Here is a 17,414-nt window from a genome sequence, read left to right on the forward strand (position 1 = left end):
GGAACAAAAAATTCTTCTTTTTCCAATTCTGGATTTAGTAATAGCAATCCTGAGAGACACAACACGTCCACAATTTAATTGGTCAACTTTAATCATAATATATGAAATAATTTGGATGTAAAAGGTGCAGACAATTATTGAATGTTGGGTAATGAAAATATTTCTCCACCTCAAGACGAGAGGGAACCACTTCAAAACAACACAGATTATAAGTTGAAGCAAGAGGCTAAAATAATGCATTTTGAGAAATAGATTTTTGATGCAAAGGTACCTTTTGATTGAGAAACTGCAAGAAATTTACAAATAATAATACATCGAGGAAATGGCCAGCCAAAGCAAGTCAACTGCAGCTCGAATAGTATATGAGGTAGTAATACAGTACCAGGAATGTTCTTCCATGAAAGATGAATGAGTTTGCTGAATCACACAATGGAGTCTCAATCTTGAATATATTTCTAGCATTGTGTCAGTATTTCTGCCCCATTTTCTGTGATCAGTATGGTGTGCTCAAATTGGGCAGATAGGCTTCCGTCTTCGGTTACCGCAGTCCAGTTATCATCCCATATGACAGATCTAGTGCTCCCCATTGTAAGCATAGGTTCTGCATGAATCAATCAGACTTCAAAACAAGTATAATACCATCGAGTTTCTTGGGATTATAAACAAAATCAGAATCATTCAAATTGTGAAATCCTACACTATCTGCTGAAACGTTTTGACATGCTATGATTCGACATTTTTGTGCTAGAAGGCTAATTCCGAAAAAAAATGAACAACGATTATGTTGTCTCCATAGGCGCAGGAAAGTTTGTGGCGAAGGACTAGAAGTGAAACAAATCCAATATGCTTTCTCTAAACACTAGCGTGCATAAGAAATAAAGTAATAAACAAATCATGATAACTTTATTAGTTTGTGCTAGATGTGGAGAATGAATGCTGACTGAAAGCAAACCAAATATATACAAGTGTCATTCCGTAATGTTGACAGGGCCAAGAGAATAATAAATGCATCAGTATATGATTCTTATAAGGCCTGTATAGAATTATATGATTCATGTTTGTCTAGCACATCATATACTGGCTTGCATAAATGTTACATGAATATGGCATCAATATTTTGCACTTCTCCTCACTGGAATCTGGTGTGACGTGAACTACAAAGTACAAAACATTTTATCCATTCCACTAATGGAGAACAAACACTGTTTATTACTGGAAATCAACATAAATATTTAAAGCTTACTCTTATTATTTGGCTTCAGAAGTGAACATGAAGATTTCAATCCACCGGACAGTGTTCTTTATAATGGAAATAAAAGATGTCAGCCAGATATTCAAAAAATGACTTTGATTTTCTGATTCAGAAATTAAGAATATTTCAAGCCACACCAAAGTTTTTTTTTTCATTAAAACTCCCTGACTATGTGAGATATGAAACAATGCATTATTGACTTGTAGATTTTGCCGAGGAAAGAAGTTTCTATTTCTGTGGATATCTTTTCTAAACAGAGATTCAGTCATCAAAATTCGTAAACACCTCCTAGATTAGAAAAATGCACCAACAGACTGATAATAACAAGAAAACACTGATATTCCACAATAAAATAATCAGGAGTTACCTATTGTAAATGTTTGACCGAGTATCATACATCCACGCTCATTATTTCCTGCAAAGAAAAATTGATTGCTATAAGAAGATCTCAACTTGAAGCTACAAGACTCTTCTTTTACATCAACCATATGCTTCTAGAATGTCTGCACTTAGTGAGAAAAAAATACAAAATTAATTTCTTAGATATATGAACCACCACTCTTAAAACCCTATGGAAGTGTTAAACACCATAGGCACCTAAAATTATGAGTGCTACTGATTTTAAGACTTACTAAAGTGAAGGATAACAGGATCAGCATGGAATACTCGTCCAACACCATGACCAACAAACTGCCTAACTACGCCAAGCCGAAACTTATCTGCATGATCACTTGAAAAAAATTGAATTGTTAGCATTTTAAATTGTCATTTCATGCACTAATTAGTACACAAGAAAGCAAGAAAAGAAGAAACAACAAAAATCAACTGCTCCATGCTCCAGTTAATGCAACATGATGACTGTCACAAAGGTCATGGTAATCTAAAATGTAGCACCGACATGGAATTACAAAAGAATATGAAGGCAACAATTTTTCAAAGAAGATCAATTAACCATCTAATAGCTGCAAAAAGATATTCTGGTGAAGCCAATATACGAAAGGCTTAAACTCATATCATGAGTTCTCAAATAACTTAAAAGCAATCAAAATATCTTTACAAGTGTATTTAAATTTATATCAAAAAGATTAAACACTGTTATCATAGCATCTACAGGCAATTGAAGTATAATAATTCCTTATACCTATAATGCATTTAGTTTCTTTATCAAATAAGTTATATTATGTTATAATCTCTTACTTGATACAAAGGTAATTATTGCTAATAGTAGAATATATACTTATAATGATCTATACATCTGTTAAGTGTGCAGTACAAATTAATATATTAGCACTTAGTAGTAAAAGGCCATTCATGCAAGGACTGAAGTATCAATAAGCAATATCTATGTCAAATAGTGGCTGGCAGAGTATATGCCATTCCATGCAGCTGGTACATACTGAAATACCAGAAAGGAGCAGCAGAAGAAGAAGAGGAGGAGGGAAGAAGATGGCGAGGATGAGTAGAAGGAGGTGGAGAAGAGGAGGAGGAGAATAGTGAGAAATCAGACCCTGGCAGTTGAGCAAATAGACTTGGTTTGCAAAACTCCATGCCAGTAACTGACCAGCATATTGAGTAAATATCTACTATCAATAACAACTAGTACACCACATAACCATTACAACCCATGAGCAAAAATATACTTGTTGATTTCTTGAAGTTGATTGAGTCACACAATGTTTCAGATATATTTCTCCCAAAAAAAACACAAAATGGCTCTTTAGTTTTACAAGAGACATAGCTATTAAAGTCATTTCCCCAAAAAATTGATGGCTCTTTAGTTCAATGGAGACCTACCTTTTGGGATATCAATATGTGATCAGCAAGATAATTCATACATGTCACAGTCCAACTTGTTGCATGATATAATACCTACAAACTTCTAACAAATATGAATCTGCAATGAGTTATTGCAGCATTCTTTTATTCTTACATTCCATAACAGAATGTGTGCAATAATAATATACCCACACTTGAAAGATAATCACATACCCAACAACTGAAGTTAAAATATTATGAAGTTGCATACTGTATAGTTTTGCCGATTTGTTTGAACTCCACTCCAGGTGCACATCTTAATATCGCCTTCTGGAGACACTCTCTAGTTACCTTAAAGGATAACCATTAAGATCCATTAGGTGCACTCATCATACCTGCTGCTAAAGAAATTCTTATGCAAATAAAATATAAGAAGTCGAACTGGTATTTTAAAATTACATTTACAGTAAAAAATTCAAAATCACAAAAAATTGACGCATCTACCAAAAAAAGTGGCAATATAACAATGGTATTACAGTAATATAGTGTAAACACTGAAGAACTAGAACAATGACATAATAGGGATTACCAAAATAAAAAAATGAGCTGAAATTCAAGCTGAAGGATAAGTGTAAATTTACTGACTATAAGCCTAACAGAAAATAAAATTTGTATTTATAGAACATTACCTGAACCAGTTTCTTTGCATCCTCGTCAACATCACCACAAAAGAATGTGGCAGAAGTATCACCATGATAGCCCTAGACATCATAATGAATTTCTGTAAGATCATCTGGAAATTTATAAGTGAGAAGAAGCAACAAACTTATAGGTACAGGTACAAGTAAAGAAATGCCATGTGTTTTCCGACGTCAAAGTGCAGAACAGTATAAGTGTTATAAAACTCGGATTACTACATAGAATAATAAATAGCACCTAAAAGTCCAACATACTTCTTTACTCTTTACCTATGGCAAGTATAGTCTCCATAAGGAGAAGTAATAACTGGTGAATATTTGAAGTGTCAATAACTCATGAAACAGACATACTGACTATTCAACATCTATACAAGGAAATAAGGTTCTATTCAATAATTAGCCTCGCAAAATTAAAAAACAACAAAGACAATCATAAATATCCTTTAATTTTACAAGGATTAGACACCAGAACCACTTCAAATATGACTTCTAAAGACTAAATTATTTCTTAGATTGGCCCATAGATGTTTTGTTAACATATGAAGAATATAATAGTACAAATGACTCGTACGTTTGACCAATTTCAAGAATATTGCAACTGTAAACAGCATGAATCTAAACTATTGCTTAACAATTAGGCCAGCTGACTGCTTGACCCAACAATTTAGACACATTGCTTCCAAAACCAAATTAAAAACAGAAATATGGTGACATTTACACTGACATTGTGATTCCAATCAAGTGAAATTATATGTGCATATGCTCTCCTACATTGTGATTTCAATCAAGTGAAAAAAAAAGAAGTTGAAATTTGGTGACATTTACACTGACAAAGTTGTGTATCAGATAAAAGCCACAAGTAATATCATAAAGGTCAAACATCGGATACTAGAGTTCCCCGTATCTCTTACAAGCTGACATCATAATTAATTGTTCCATGATAGATATAGAGCTTCAAGGTTCATTAACTTACATTAAGATATACAGTAACATCGATATTGATGATATCACCGTCCTGCCAACCAATAAAACAACAGTTAAAATAGCTAAAAAAAGGGAAGAAATAATGTGTTAGGGCAGCACCTCAAGTGCACGGGAATCTGGTATCCCATGGCAAATACATTCATTTATTGATGTACAAACACTCTTTGGGAAGCCACCATAGCCAAGAGGTGAAGGATATGCTCCATTATCAACAATCATTTGGTGAACTGCTTTGTCAATTTCATCAGTTGTAATACCTGGCTGCCAATAGAAATTTAATCAAGTTTCTATAGAAAATAACATTAATATCTATCTAAGCAAATAAATTTCATCCATTATTAAGGTATATGAAGATAAAAGATACAAAGATCATCTATTCACAAAGCATGTGACACAATAGAATAAACTCATGCTTAAGCATCAAAATAAACAATAAATCGCCTCCTCACGTAAATTTTCAACAAAGTATAATATAAAAACTGTTGATGTCAGATACATCCTGAAAGCACTTTTTAAAAGGCACAATATTGCACAGTCCATACATTCTTTTTCAGCTGATAGTCCAGAAACACAGTTCCAGGAGGCTAGTTGGGGTAAAACTTGATTAACCATTTGGATCTTGCAGAACAACTTCAAGGGTCGATATATTTCTCCCCTATGTAAAAACGTGTACAACCATAAGGTAGACTTGGCAAAATTTGTATGAGGATGTCAGTAAGCTCTCAAGCTTCTGATCATAATTGTATCTGATACTGTAAAATTTGAATATCATAACAACTAAAATTCACGATTTTAAGTGAATCTTTATGTTGTGTGCATGCAGCCAACTGCTGACAACTTCAACATGGGTACTTACTACATGCCATGATTACCGTAGTACTTGCATGATTTAGTTTAATCATTACAAATAAGAAAAAGAAACATTGATAACTTCATCTACCTTTATATGCATGAAAAACATATTGAGATATTGCTTTAAGATATTTTTATAGACATAAACATCACAATAGCAGCTATTACACTAATTTTAAAAACAACTGCATGCACTTTATATAGACATAATCATTTATTTTATAATCATCAATGTAGCTGACATCAAAAAGTTGGGACATCACCTTTTGCTGTTGTTGATGATGATGATGATGATGCTGTTGATACTTGATTGTTTATAGTTTGGTTGCAGAAGTAGTTTAGATCTAGAATTAAAATATGATTCAGGAATTGCATTGCTGATGATTCAAGTCATCAAACATAGATTAAGCTATACTAAAACTTCCGGTCATTAATGAACAAGGTAAGCATATGCTTTATCAATTAGCTTAAACAGATTGCCAAAACCAGAATCGGGGTGCAAAAAGGATTTTCATAAATGCCAATCAAATAATCAATTACCTGAACAAGAGTTCCAGCATATTCCAATACTTGCGCAGCAAGCCTTCCAGATGCCCACATGCTTTCTTTTCCCATTTCATCATGAATTTCAGGTCCACTAGCAATTCCCGGTGTGTGATGAGAATTTACATATGGAGGCTTCAATATGTGATCTGGCACATGTAGACGAGGGGAAACTTTTCCAGGTTGCAGAAGTTTGCGTTTATTGTTTATCAGGTCATCTTTACTTCTGTTAAAATAGCAAAGAAATTAGAAAAGTTTTCAATTGTTACAAATCATGAAAAATATGCTACAAATGTTTCAGACTAGCTAAATTCAGTAGATGCACGTCTTCCAACATCAACTTGTCTCACATCAAATAGACTGATCATTTCAAGTACTTTTAAGCACTCGGCAAATGTGAAACTTAACCCTCCCTATATACCAATTGCAAATGTGAAACTTAATGCTGCCTGTGAATTAAATAGGCAATCCAGAGCTCAACAGGAAACTTTTTGAATTACCAATGAGTTGCAAAACTATAACGAATGGACCAAATAAAGAAACAGGTTCCTAGACCTATGCTATAGACCTATGCTTTAAATTCTCTGCTTAGTAAATGCATACATAAGAAGTCACTACAACGGAAATTTGCAGAGTTTATCCACCAAATCTGAGAGCTAGAAGGCAGACTAATTCCTACAAAGTTAATATAACACCTTAAACTTTTAAACTTCAATGATATAACCGATATAGAACTATGACGAATCTAAATAATGAGCAACCAAGAAGAAAAATGCAATTGCCTTCTCTAACCATGAGAACTGAGAAGATCTCACTCATATTCAGGACATGTTATCTGTAGATCCATTACTTAGTAACAAGTGTATTGGATAGTTTCAGAAACTTGTATGAAACATTTATACTCTGTTTCAAAGAAACAAAGTTTTTGCCTATTTGTTGAACACGGAACTTGGACACAGAACTAAAACCTAACTGACAGTCATTAATCTTTTTGGTCATGGCTCCCTATATATCAATTTTCTATATCTAAATTGCTCATAAATATACCTAGCAAGGGGAAAAAGAACTTCTCATAGCATAACAAAAGACCAATAAGATACCTTCTATTGAATAGAATATCAGCTAGGTTGCATAGTGTTCTTGAGAACTGGATTGATGCATTCTTGAATCCTGCAAACAGAAGTACAAATGTGTCATAAAGCTACAACAAAATGTATCATCATAAATACTAGAAATTAAAATACATGAATACTGGAAGTCTAAAGGAAAATGAAACAGACAAGCTCGCTGACACCCTAGGCTGAGTTCCTTTGGCCATACCTAAATTATCATTTAAACCATTTAACCATGCCTGTGCAGATGTGCATAAAATAACAAGCTGTAATGTCCCCCAATATTTGCATTGGTTGCATGGATCTTTTCATGCCACTGAGCTCTTTTCAAGGCAATATAATTAGTTGAATTAAAAGTTACCAAATCTTCCCCCCCTTGTTGCTTCTAATAAAGGCTATTAGTTCTTCCATTACCGTTCTATTCACCATTAATCCTCATTTATATACTTCATCGGATTGGTGTATCTATAAGTCCTCTTTGTGCATGTCCATACCATACTAAACATTTTACCCCATGTTATCCCAGTTGAAATCATGCCTGAACTAAACTTCTTAATTTAGGTTTTAAGTTGCTAAGGAAAAATCATATAAGTTTTGCTTGGCATGCTTTTGTGGTTTCATGGTGACATTCTTATTAATCATCTTGTTTAAAAAAGAGTTCATAAATGAAAGTTGAGACAACATCTCTAACCATGAATACTATGGATGCTATATAAACCATTATACCCAGCATGCAGCTTCGAGAGGTCAATGCACATTCCATGTTGTATTTTTATTTACTTGTACAGCTCTTAATCACCAAACAAAACAAGCATAAACCATAAAAGGCATGGGCAAGCTTATACTTGCTTATGATGTGTTCAATCATATATTTACACATCAATAGAACATGCACATTGATGCATATATAATTCCAATTTTGCCATATAAAAGCAACGGCCATCATGCACATTAAAGATAATAACTATAATTTAATATGAGAAACTCTCATACAGAGCAAAATTAGTCTTAAACATTGATTACTTTGAAGGGGCCAGACACATTTAGAATACTACCAGACATCAGCTCATAACTATGTTCAACCCACCGAGATTCTTTCCCATCTATTCAACTTATGAGTAAATATACCATTTATTAAAAGAATAACTCTTTGCCATATGAAAAAAAGGAGTAAAGGAAGATGGCAGCTGACCGCACTCAAAATTTCATCAACATCATAGAAATGAACAGAAAAAACGTATTCGCAGCTTGAGAATTCTTTATGCAACGGGCCTCTAGTGCTTAATTAATCAATCGTCTATAATCTTGTTATAAATCCCCGCCAACGTGTGTGTGTGTGTCTATATATATATATATATATATATATATATATATATATATATATATATATATCACATTTTTCTCGATAGTGGGTGAGTACTAAACTTTCCTACTCGATCCGTACAACAGGCATCGAACACTTAGAGAAATACATGCAAGATCGTTGCCCGCTTGCTGGAGAAATCAAGATAAACCACAAGAACAAATAATAACCGCATACTTGGATAAAGACATCGCTTCTAAAACCGCTAAAAGACTGGTCAGGTGGAATAGGGCGGTGGAGACCTGGGTTGCGGCCGAGGAAAGGCGCGGACGAGTGGACGAGGCGGTCGCCGAAGATGGAGGAAAGAAGGCGAGGTTGGAGAGAAGATGTGCACGCCGCCATTGCTGATGACTGGAGGAAGCTGGGGTTGGGTTATTTCTTCTTCGTTTCTCCTTGCAACAGCAAAAGAGGCGGCGGGGTCGAACAGAAGACGCCGTCCCGCAACGCTTTATCCGCAGAGCAATCGCCACATGAACTCTTTTTGGCGATTTTACCTGCTAATTATGGACCTCATTTTTATTATTTATTTATTTATCAATAAAACGTCTCTATTTAATTAAATATCTATTTTGCTCTTGAAAATGAGTGGATCAAAGTGGATCTCTTTTCATTTGATCTCATTTTTACCGCTTATATTGTTAATTGCTAAAAAAATTCATTTAAATTACCGTAATATTATTAAAAATATCAATTTACATTTACAAAAATGAAAATATATAATATAATAATAAAGTTTGTAGATATATTTAGTTATACAATATGAAAAGCATTAAGTAATATAAGAAAATGAAATCCAACGAAAACGTGATATATTTGAGAACTAAACAGAATTTAGCATTTTTTTATGAATTTGACAACAATTTAGTACTTTGGTTGCCGAAAAGGTGTCAGAAAACAAAACTTAGGGTCCATATTAAAACAAAAAAAATCAGCAGATGTTGATTGAAACCTCAATTTAACTTGTACTATTTTATTATATAAGCTTTTAGGGGGTAGTAATCATAATTGTAACACTGTTATTTTACTTTCAAAATATATTATAATATTTAAAAAATAACTTAATCCACACATATATGTCAACTCTCATAAATTTTGGCCTAAACAAATTCATCAGAAGTTTGTCGTCCATATTTTTCGAGGACCAACTAGAATTTATATGAATCTTTTATGAAGTACTTCATTTTGGTACCATAAGGAAATATAAAAAAATGATATACTTTAAAAATGAAAAGTACAACTGATGCAATGGGGAGATAATTTTAAAACTTTAGCCTAAGTTATTCTTAAATGAGTTGTGAGTGATTAAACTTATTTTTTGAGAGAACTTAACAGTATCCATCTGAAGTTGAAGTCTTGGTTGTATGAGACTAATCTGAAGATTTGGAGCTCAATTTAAGATAAAGTTGTCAGACATGTTCTGCTCTTGTTGAGAGAACACGGTTTTCATATTTTGTTACATGAATTGTCACTATTATTATTATTATTATTTTGTTGGATAAAAACTATTTGAAATACTACTAATCAAAACAAGGCACAAGTTCATGAACAAAGAATCAATGAGTGGTAACCACAATTCAGATGAAACCTGATTTATATAAATGCAGAATATCATATCATGGGAGTTAGATTGCACACATCAACAAGAAAAAGATCCAAGTAGCTGCAGAAGTAATCAGAAGTGCTTTGGTATGCCTCAACTCGCTAAATAACACCATAGAGGATCAGCCCAGTCTTGATTCCCTCCTGAGCACCTGAAAGAATACCAAGAGATATTTGATTGACATCCTTTTTTAGCTGAAACTTCAACACAGCAGTTTTTACAGCAATTTTGGTGCCATTTTCAAGTAAAACATTTTCTCTACAGTCCAAATGGACCTTGCCAAATCTGCTGATTTGGCCATTGGTTTTCTTGACTTTGTACTGGCAAAATTATGATATGAAGTAATGGTTTATTGAAACTGTGTTGTTTGTTGAGTATTTTGACGACTGTTGCACTTTATTTCAGATAAAGAGCATTAGATTTTCTTATTTTCCCATTTCTGTGATCACAATGTCAACCAGAGCAACACATGGTGTTAGATTTATTTATTTTCTCACTTATATAATTATGCATTGAAAAGGCATAAGTTTTCACGGGCATTAAGGATGCAAAATCTGTGGATATGGAAACTTACGATATCATGTTCTGAAGAAAAGAAGCTCCTAGCAGAATAATGTATTACTGACCTCTTCTGCGAACTTTATTAAAATTGTAGTGCGTGGTCGTTGTTGACCATCCACTGGAACAAAGTGTGCCGTCACAACAGCAGGAAAACCAGCACCATCTAGGACACCCTTCATAAGAACCAAGAACTCATAAGAGACAATTAATCACAACATAAATTCACCAGCTAACTGCAACAAAAGAAAAGTCAATGGGGAATTATGCTGACCTTCACGATTCCAGCAACAAATGCCCCACAATTGAATGCTCCCATGTCCTTTGGTACCGATATAAATCTTATATATCAGTAGAAACTGTTTAGTTTTGAGCACAAATGGTAAATGCTAACAAAAACATAAGTAAATTACCGGTTAACCAAAAGCTCTTTTTCACTTATCATGTACTCATCTTCGTGTTCAGTTCCTTTCTCAAGTGAGTCCGCCACCTAGTTGCATATCGTAGCAAGAGACTTAATAATGAATGTAGAAATAGAATTGAGCAGTTTCTTTTCCAAAAGTCCAAAGACTCCAGACAAATAATTTTATTTTGCTATAATGTTCTGAAATCTTCTCAATCAGTTTGGATAATTTAGTTTTGGTATGATGAAATGGGCACCATCATATAATCTTATATCCATTTAGCAATTTCAAAAAATTGATTTAGAGCTCATCATTAAACAAACCAAAAGGTTACAAAGATATAGATACCTTTCCAAATAGAACCTTCCAAACAGTACTATGCACAAAAGATAAAATTCCAAGCAGACGTGTCTCCCTTCTGTTACCCTGTATCACAAGTTTGATAGATAGTCAGTAAGGTTGCTTATAACAATAGTTATACATCAATGTATTACTATATGGGTTTCCCTGTCCCGAGACGAAACTTGCGAACCCGAATGGAATAGTCATTCTAAGATACATATTAACAATAATGGTTTGCACTTGGAAGTAAATAAAGAGAAATCTTATAGTTTGATGACGATGAAGAAGAAACTCCAAGCTGTGGTTAAAGTTTTTCACTATCCTGATCATTGCAAAGCATCAACTCTATGATCATTTCAGTCATAAGCCTCATGGAAAACCATTTGAATGAGTCAACCAATTTGCAAGAAAGAAATAAGAAGGATAAGTGAAACATGAAGAATCATTTGATAACAAGCTTTTGTCAGGGCAAATGATTCTTTTTTGAATTGTTGATAATCATGACAGTCAGCAAGGTTCTCACTTTTCCGAATGAAAATTTGTTTATGTCCCCCAAACAGTTTAAAAATAGTATAAGAAATTATAAGCTATTATATTGAATTGTTGATAATCATGACAGTCAGCAAGGTTCTCACTTTTCAGAATGAAAATTTGTTTATGTCCCCTAAACAGTTTGCAAATAGTATAAGAAATTATAAGATACTATATGAGAGATCAAATGTCAAAACCACACAATTATTCTGAAACAGAGAACTATTATCATCTGGGCATGATGGCAACAACTCATACCTTCTCTCTATGACAAAGAAGCTCAAGAACTCTTGCTCCAACAGCATAGCCAGCATCTTCAAGCCTGCACCACATTTAGTAGAGTTGTTTTCAATAGAAACACACATCATAATTTATCCTGACTGAAAAAAAAAAAAGAAAACAATCTCCATACTACTTCTAGGTTTAAGACTGCGTAAATGCCACCCTCCAACCCCACATTGACCACCTTTTCGAAAAGGACAAAAAACAAATTCCACAAAAAAAAATAAAGTGTAGTAAACAAGAATAGCTTGGGAGTAGAGAACACTGATTGAGAAATGCCTTTGACAGACAAGTAAACCATCCAAAAAAAAGGATTAAGAATTTAAGATTTGTTTTTGCGTCATCATAAAAAAGAGGTGTGAATATGACATTTAGTTTAAAAGGTTAACAGGTAATAGAGTCAAGTTATTTTTTATATTTGTTTGATGTAAGGAGGAAATAATGCCAATATTACAGTAAAAATCTAAAAAAGAAAATAACACTGCCAATATTTCCCAGTGCTTTTGTCAAATCTTTAGAAACAATTAGGTTAATTTATCCAGAATGTGGATGGACAAAGGAAATTGAAGTGCCAGCTTCTAGAGTGCACATCTGAAAATGGTTAGAAGTTACAGGAAATGGGTACAGGATTAAGAATTTAACCAGGTAAATTGTCAAGAAAATGCAATGAAGATAAAAACATCCACAAAAAATTAACTACTGGGACAAAGATGTGAGTAGGAAAAAAAAAAAAGTTACATCAGCATACTGTCAACAAATTAAATTCTACCATATTGTTGATCCACTAGATCCTAAGGGTTAAAACGATGCCTATTAGAACATGATTTTGGAAAAAAAATTATAAAATAATACTTCTTCTTTTTTCTGTTACAAAGGCCTTTGAGCTGAAATTGGATTACAATTGAGACATGGATAATTGAAATGATAGAAAATTTACCCAAACCTACAAGCCATGAACCCAATAGTGCCATTTCTCGATGCTTCCATAGTTTATTTAAGTACTTGGCTATATCTATGGATATCCTTGCATAACCTACAGCTAAATAACAGTAGTATTCCTAGCATATAATTGTGATCAAGTGCAAATGAATCTTACTAGTAAACCACTGACACACCATGCCAATGCTTAAATGAGCAAATGCTTGCACACATGTTTCATGTCAAGAGAAGCCTCTTTTATAGTGCAACATGAGCACGGCCTACATTTGCAAGGAACGAACAGCATACGGCAGCTGTCATAATTTAGTCAACCAAATCACATATGAGTATTAGAACTATTACACCACAAACTTATATATAAGCAATCGCTGTCAGCAGCAACATCACCTAGCATTACCTTCTCTCCAACTCTGCAATATTATCAACTTGAGTCTGGTTGTATTGCACCAGTTCCGAGAACAAAAATGCGAATGCACTCAAGCTGACCTGCAAGAAACAGATTTCATTCAAGAATCACAATAATTTACACAATATATAATCATGTCCATACCATCAACTACGGTAACTGCCCAAAATTTGAACATTAAGTGACAAGACATGGCGAAAAAATTAAATTGCTTCAGAAGATCTCGACATTTCCCACAAACAATTATGCCGGGCTCCTAGATTAGGTAATCCAGCTCTTTCAATTAGTAAAGAACCGATCTTGCAGTACCAATTAGCAAAAAAGGATAGAAACAACGAATATCAAATAAGTGCAATATAACCTAATATTACATGAGATCGCGCGAAGATGCACGATTTCTTGACTACTGGGTGGAGATCGGGAATTGCGAGCGACCATTTCAAGAACAGATCGACAAAAACCTGAGATTTCTCACTACATAAAAACGGTAAAATAGAAAAAAAGACAGGGGGGGTGGGGAACAGAAACTGACCTCTTGCCGGCCTCTACTGAGGGGTTTGTCGAGAACGTTGGTGTACTGCTTGATCTTTCCCACGCCGATCATGGCTTCTTCCCTCCCCTCACCTCTATTCCCCCTTTCGCAGTCCCTCGATTTGCGTTCGGAGTCCACAGAACTGCGCGTCCGCTCGCTGTGTATAGATCTCAACCCGACAGAAACCCGACCCGACCCGTCTCGATCTTTCACTTCTTCAGGGTCGTGGTAGTGTAGATCCGAATCCGAGATAAACCTAAACTCCGATCCGATCAGATAATATCGCATCTAAGATCCGATCAAAAGAAATTACGGACTGGTTTGTATATATATATATATATATATTGTAAACGATAAGCGGTGATGATGGGTTTATACAAAGGGTTATTTCCCTAAAAAAATCTCCCTTTTCATTTTTCCCAAGAGATGCCAACTGTTTTTATTTTCTCAAATGGGGTCTTCTAATTCAAATAATATCTAAAATATTCTTCATCAATCCCAGTGATATTTTTTTCATCAATTTTTTAATCTGTTTTTAATAGTTATAGTATTTTCTTTTGACTCGTTTATAGTATTTTTTTTTAATAGTGTTATAATGTAATATATTAATTTTTTAATTTCTATTTGGATGATGTTATTCCTAAATTATTATAAATATTTATTTAAATCCTAGTATAATGTTTTTATTATGTTTTGATTCTATTTTACTCACAAAGTTTTTCAATAGCATTATAATATTTTTATTAAAATATTAAAAAAATTATTAAAAAATATTATAAGTGATGTCTCTATAATAATTATTACTTATAGACCATTATGATACTAAATTCTTGATCTTGAAATTGGTTTGATTAAGATTATGAGTTTATGATATTTTTCAAGTGTGTTTTACAGTATGTTATTATTGTGATCGATAAAAATAGCATTATGATCGATGAAAGGTGTTTTGGATATCGAGCGATTTGAGAAAAACTGAAAACAGTACACCTTTGAAATTTAAAAAAAAAAATTGTTTTTTTAATGCAAATCACTCATTTATAGATTCCTCGATATCTTCTTCATTAGTTTCCCTTCCCAAAGATGGATTAGAAAAATAATGAACAGCTTTTGGCAAACTGCATCATCATACTGAAAGAAAGTGGCCATCAACAGGAGTTGCTATCAAGCATTCACTCTTGATGACTGCGATGTGTATTTAAGCAGCAGAAAAAGTGGTTGTAATTACTATTATTGAGACTACAAATGGAATAAGTACATGCGCTATGACTCGCTTAGCTTCTCTAGTAAGGGTTGCTTGATACTTGCATGTCAACAAGCAAATAAATATTGTTGATAAACAAAAATTGTTTGATCTATCCTAAATATATTTGCATGTATCAACAAAATCTATTAAGCACATATGTATTGTACACATGATATAGAAGACTAGTCTTATGCATCCATTTTCACCAACCACAAATGTCAACCACATTATTGTCATTGCTCAAACACCATATAGTCATACTACAATAAAGTAGCTCATGAACAGTAGCGCCAAATATTTATTATGGCTAATAGTTTACTTTCATCTCACATGCCAAAGTAACATCTGAAGAATAAAAATAACTCTGTTCACAGAGTCCAAGTTCCCTAGAGAGGAGAACTGGGCATGTGACTGCTGACCATAGCTTCGGAAATGAACTTAGGTTCTTATCATGCTCTGCTGTAGCCAAGCTTTCGGGAAACAGAAGTCAAAGGAGATTCCACGAAGGGAGAACAAGATATTGATCATTTTGCATCAAGTTGAGAACAGGTAAACGAAACAGAGAGAAAGTGGTCTTTTACTTGGGACAAGGCTACAAGTCACTTTACGTAAGCCTTGTGTACATGCAGCTAAAACATCCTCTGCTACAACAGTCGCCTATTTCTGAGCATGGCTTTTCCCGTGCAACTTCTGTCCATGTGCAAGTCCTTGTTTCACCAACCCAACTTTATTCCCGGGAGCACTTGTGTCCTTTCTCCTATATTCAAGTCCAAGGTGTGTCCTAGCCATTATCCATCTCACTCAGGACCCCCACATCAATAAATCATGAAGATTGGAAGCATGGATCTAGGGTTCCTTGTGTTAAACAACACCCCCACTCCCTCCTTGATAGGAAGGCCAAGGTAAGTCCGCAAAAATTCAAAGCCTACCTGAGCTTAAAAACAGAGCATATATAATATTGTCATAGTCCAACGCATCTGATTGAGAAGATAAGCGACAAAACATACACATGGACCAGGTCCCCCTGAGAACTTCTTCCCAGCTGCACCTGTTCTCGCAGATAAGGCCATTGAATCCTTGTGGTTTAGTGTGTGCAAGACGAAGTCTAGTGTTTCTAGATCCCATGCCGTAACTATTTGGTTAGCAACTTTTGTCCGTGTCTCCTCCATTTGATGTCTGATATCGTAGTACTTTACCAACTAGAAGACAGAAGAGATGTTATTATAGGCTGTAGCCATCTCACGGGAAGCAGGCTTTTACCATGGCGAGAGCCAACACCTACTACAGTTGTGCAGTACCATGGAACTATTCCCTTATTGACAGACACCATGCATGCAATAGTCCTAGTTTGGCCCTCTGCGTACTCTCTCTACTGTCGCAACGGCGCTAAAATAACAAAAAGATAAATTGATTGAATAACATTCTCTCCGATCGAACGGTCCTCCGTTTCTTTCCCATATCGAACGATCACGAGCAGCGATGCCTTTTGCCAACTACTTGAATGTTACCCCCCGTCACCTACCCTGCGGTCGTTATTGAAGCCGGCGACGGCCCCGCGTGGGCTCCATCATTACCGACAGTCACCGACGCAAGGCTGGTTCCGTGTCCGATAAACGAACGGGTAGTTGGATGGTCTCCCATGCCCCCCTCCCCCACCTCCCTACAAGCGCCACCATCCGATCCCTGGACCACCTTCTCGTGGATCGTGGTCCCCAGCGGACGGCGGATGTGCGTGCACCCAACAACCACGAGTCGCATCACGCCTCGATTAAGAAAGCCGAGATCGCCTATGATTACACCTCCAACCAGCCGTACCTACTGATCTCCGTTTCTTACAAAAATAGACGTTCCACGTGGACCGTACGATCCTTTAAGTGGACGGCTGATGATAATCTTAAGCAGAGATCACGACGGAGATGTAGCGGACGATTGTAGGCTCCATCACCGGTTTGAATTGAAGTGAACTTCGTAATGAATGCATTAAATTAAACTTCATAGCAAATAAAAGGCACTTACCC

General features: G+C 34.9%; 2 protein-coding genes across 3 annotated transcripts; both read right to left on the reverse strand.

Annotated features, from left to right (window-relative positions):
* Positions 1 to 253: 253 nt before the first annotated feature.
* LOC103969171 (methionine aminopeptidase 1D, chloroplastic/mitochondrial) lies at positions 254 to 9,039 on the reverse strand. The gene is made up of 10 exons (XM_009382630.3): positions 8,802 to 9,039; positions 7,185 to 7,254; positions 6,082 to 6,310; positions 4,789 to 4,950; positions 4,679 to 4,720; positions 3,697 to 3,768; positions 3,279 to 3,358; positions 1,885 to 1,982; positions 1,620 to 1,667; positions 254 to 601 (listed from the first exon to the last, which is right to left on the reverse strand). The coding sequence occupies exons 1-10, from the start codon at positions 8,899 to 8,901 to the stop codon at positions 456 to 458; spliced, it is 1,047 nt and encodes a 348-aa protein (XP_009380905.2). The 5' UTR covers positions 8,902 to 9,039; the 3' UTR covers positions 254 to 455.
* Positions 9,040 to 10,132: 1,093 nt separating this feature from the next.
* Positions 10,133 to 14,306, reverse strand: LOC135596177 (uncharacterized). Of its 2 annotated transcripts, XM_065088114.1 has the most exons (9): positions 14,154 to 14,269; positions 13,993 to 14,082; positions 13,613 to 13,701; positions 12,253 to 12,316; positions 11,470 to 11,547; positions 11,131 to 11,207; positions 10,992 to 11,058; positions 10,786 to 10,893; positions 10,133 to 10,310 (listed from the first exon to the last, which is right to left on the reverse strand). In XM_065088114.1, exons 1-9 carry the CDS (start codon positions 14,223 to 14,225, stop codon positions 10,281 to 10,283), a joined length of 675 nt encoding a protein of 224 aa, XP_064944186.1. In that variant the 5' UTR covers positions 14,226 to 14,269; the 3' UTR covers positions 10,133 to 10,280. The 2 variants fall into 2 exon arrangements, with proteins under 2 accessions (XP_064944186.1, XP_064944187.1); XM_065088115.1 differs by lacking the exon at positions 13,993 to 14,082 and having other exon boundaries at positions 14,154 to 14,306.
* Positions 14,307 to 17,414: the final 3,108 nt, after the last annotated feature.

This window comes from Musa acuminata, chromosome BXJ1-10 (assembly GCF_036884655.1).
Source record: "Musa acuminata AAA Group cultivar baxijiao chromosome BXJ1-10, Cavendish_Baxijiao_AAA, whole genome shotgun sequence".
NCBI classification, from domain to species: Eukaryota; Viridiplantae; Streptophyta; class Magnoliopsida; order Zingiberales; family Musaceae; genus Musa; species Musa acuminata.

What these genes read in the sequence shown, in the direction of transcription:
- LOC135596177 (XM_065088114.1), bottom strand. Translation starts at nt 14,225, where the DNA reads ATGATCGGCGTGGGAAAGATCAAGCAGTACACCAACGTTCTCGACAAA. An exon ending in GGAAGGTTCTATTTGGAAAG is followed by an intron (nt 11,208 to 11,469) that starts GTATCTATATCT and finishes ATATGCAACTAG; the next exon opens with GTGGCGGACTCACTTGAGAA. An exon ending in AAAGAGCTTTTGGTTAACCG is followed by an intron (nt 11,059 to 11,130) that starts GTAATTTACTTA and finishes CTGATATATAAG; the next exon opens with ATTTATATCGGTACCAAAGG.
- LOC103969171 (XM_009382630.3), bottom strand. Translation starts at nt 8,901, where the DNA reads ATGGCGGCGTGCACATCTTCTCTCCAACCTCGCCTTCTTTCCTCCATC. An exon ending in ATGCTGGAACTCTTGTTCAG is followed by an intron (nt 4,951 to 6,081) that starts GTAATTGATTAT and finishes TTCTATTGGCAG; the next exon opens with CCAGGTATTACAACTGATGA. An exon ending in CAAATCGGCAAAACTATACA is followed by an intron (nt 1,983 to 3,278) that starts GTATGCAACTTC and finishes ATTTTTTTCAAG; the next exon opens with TGATCATGCAGATAAGTTTC.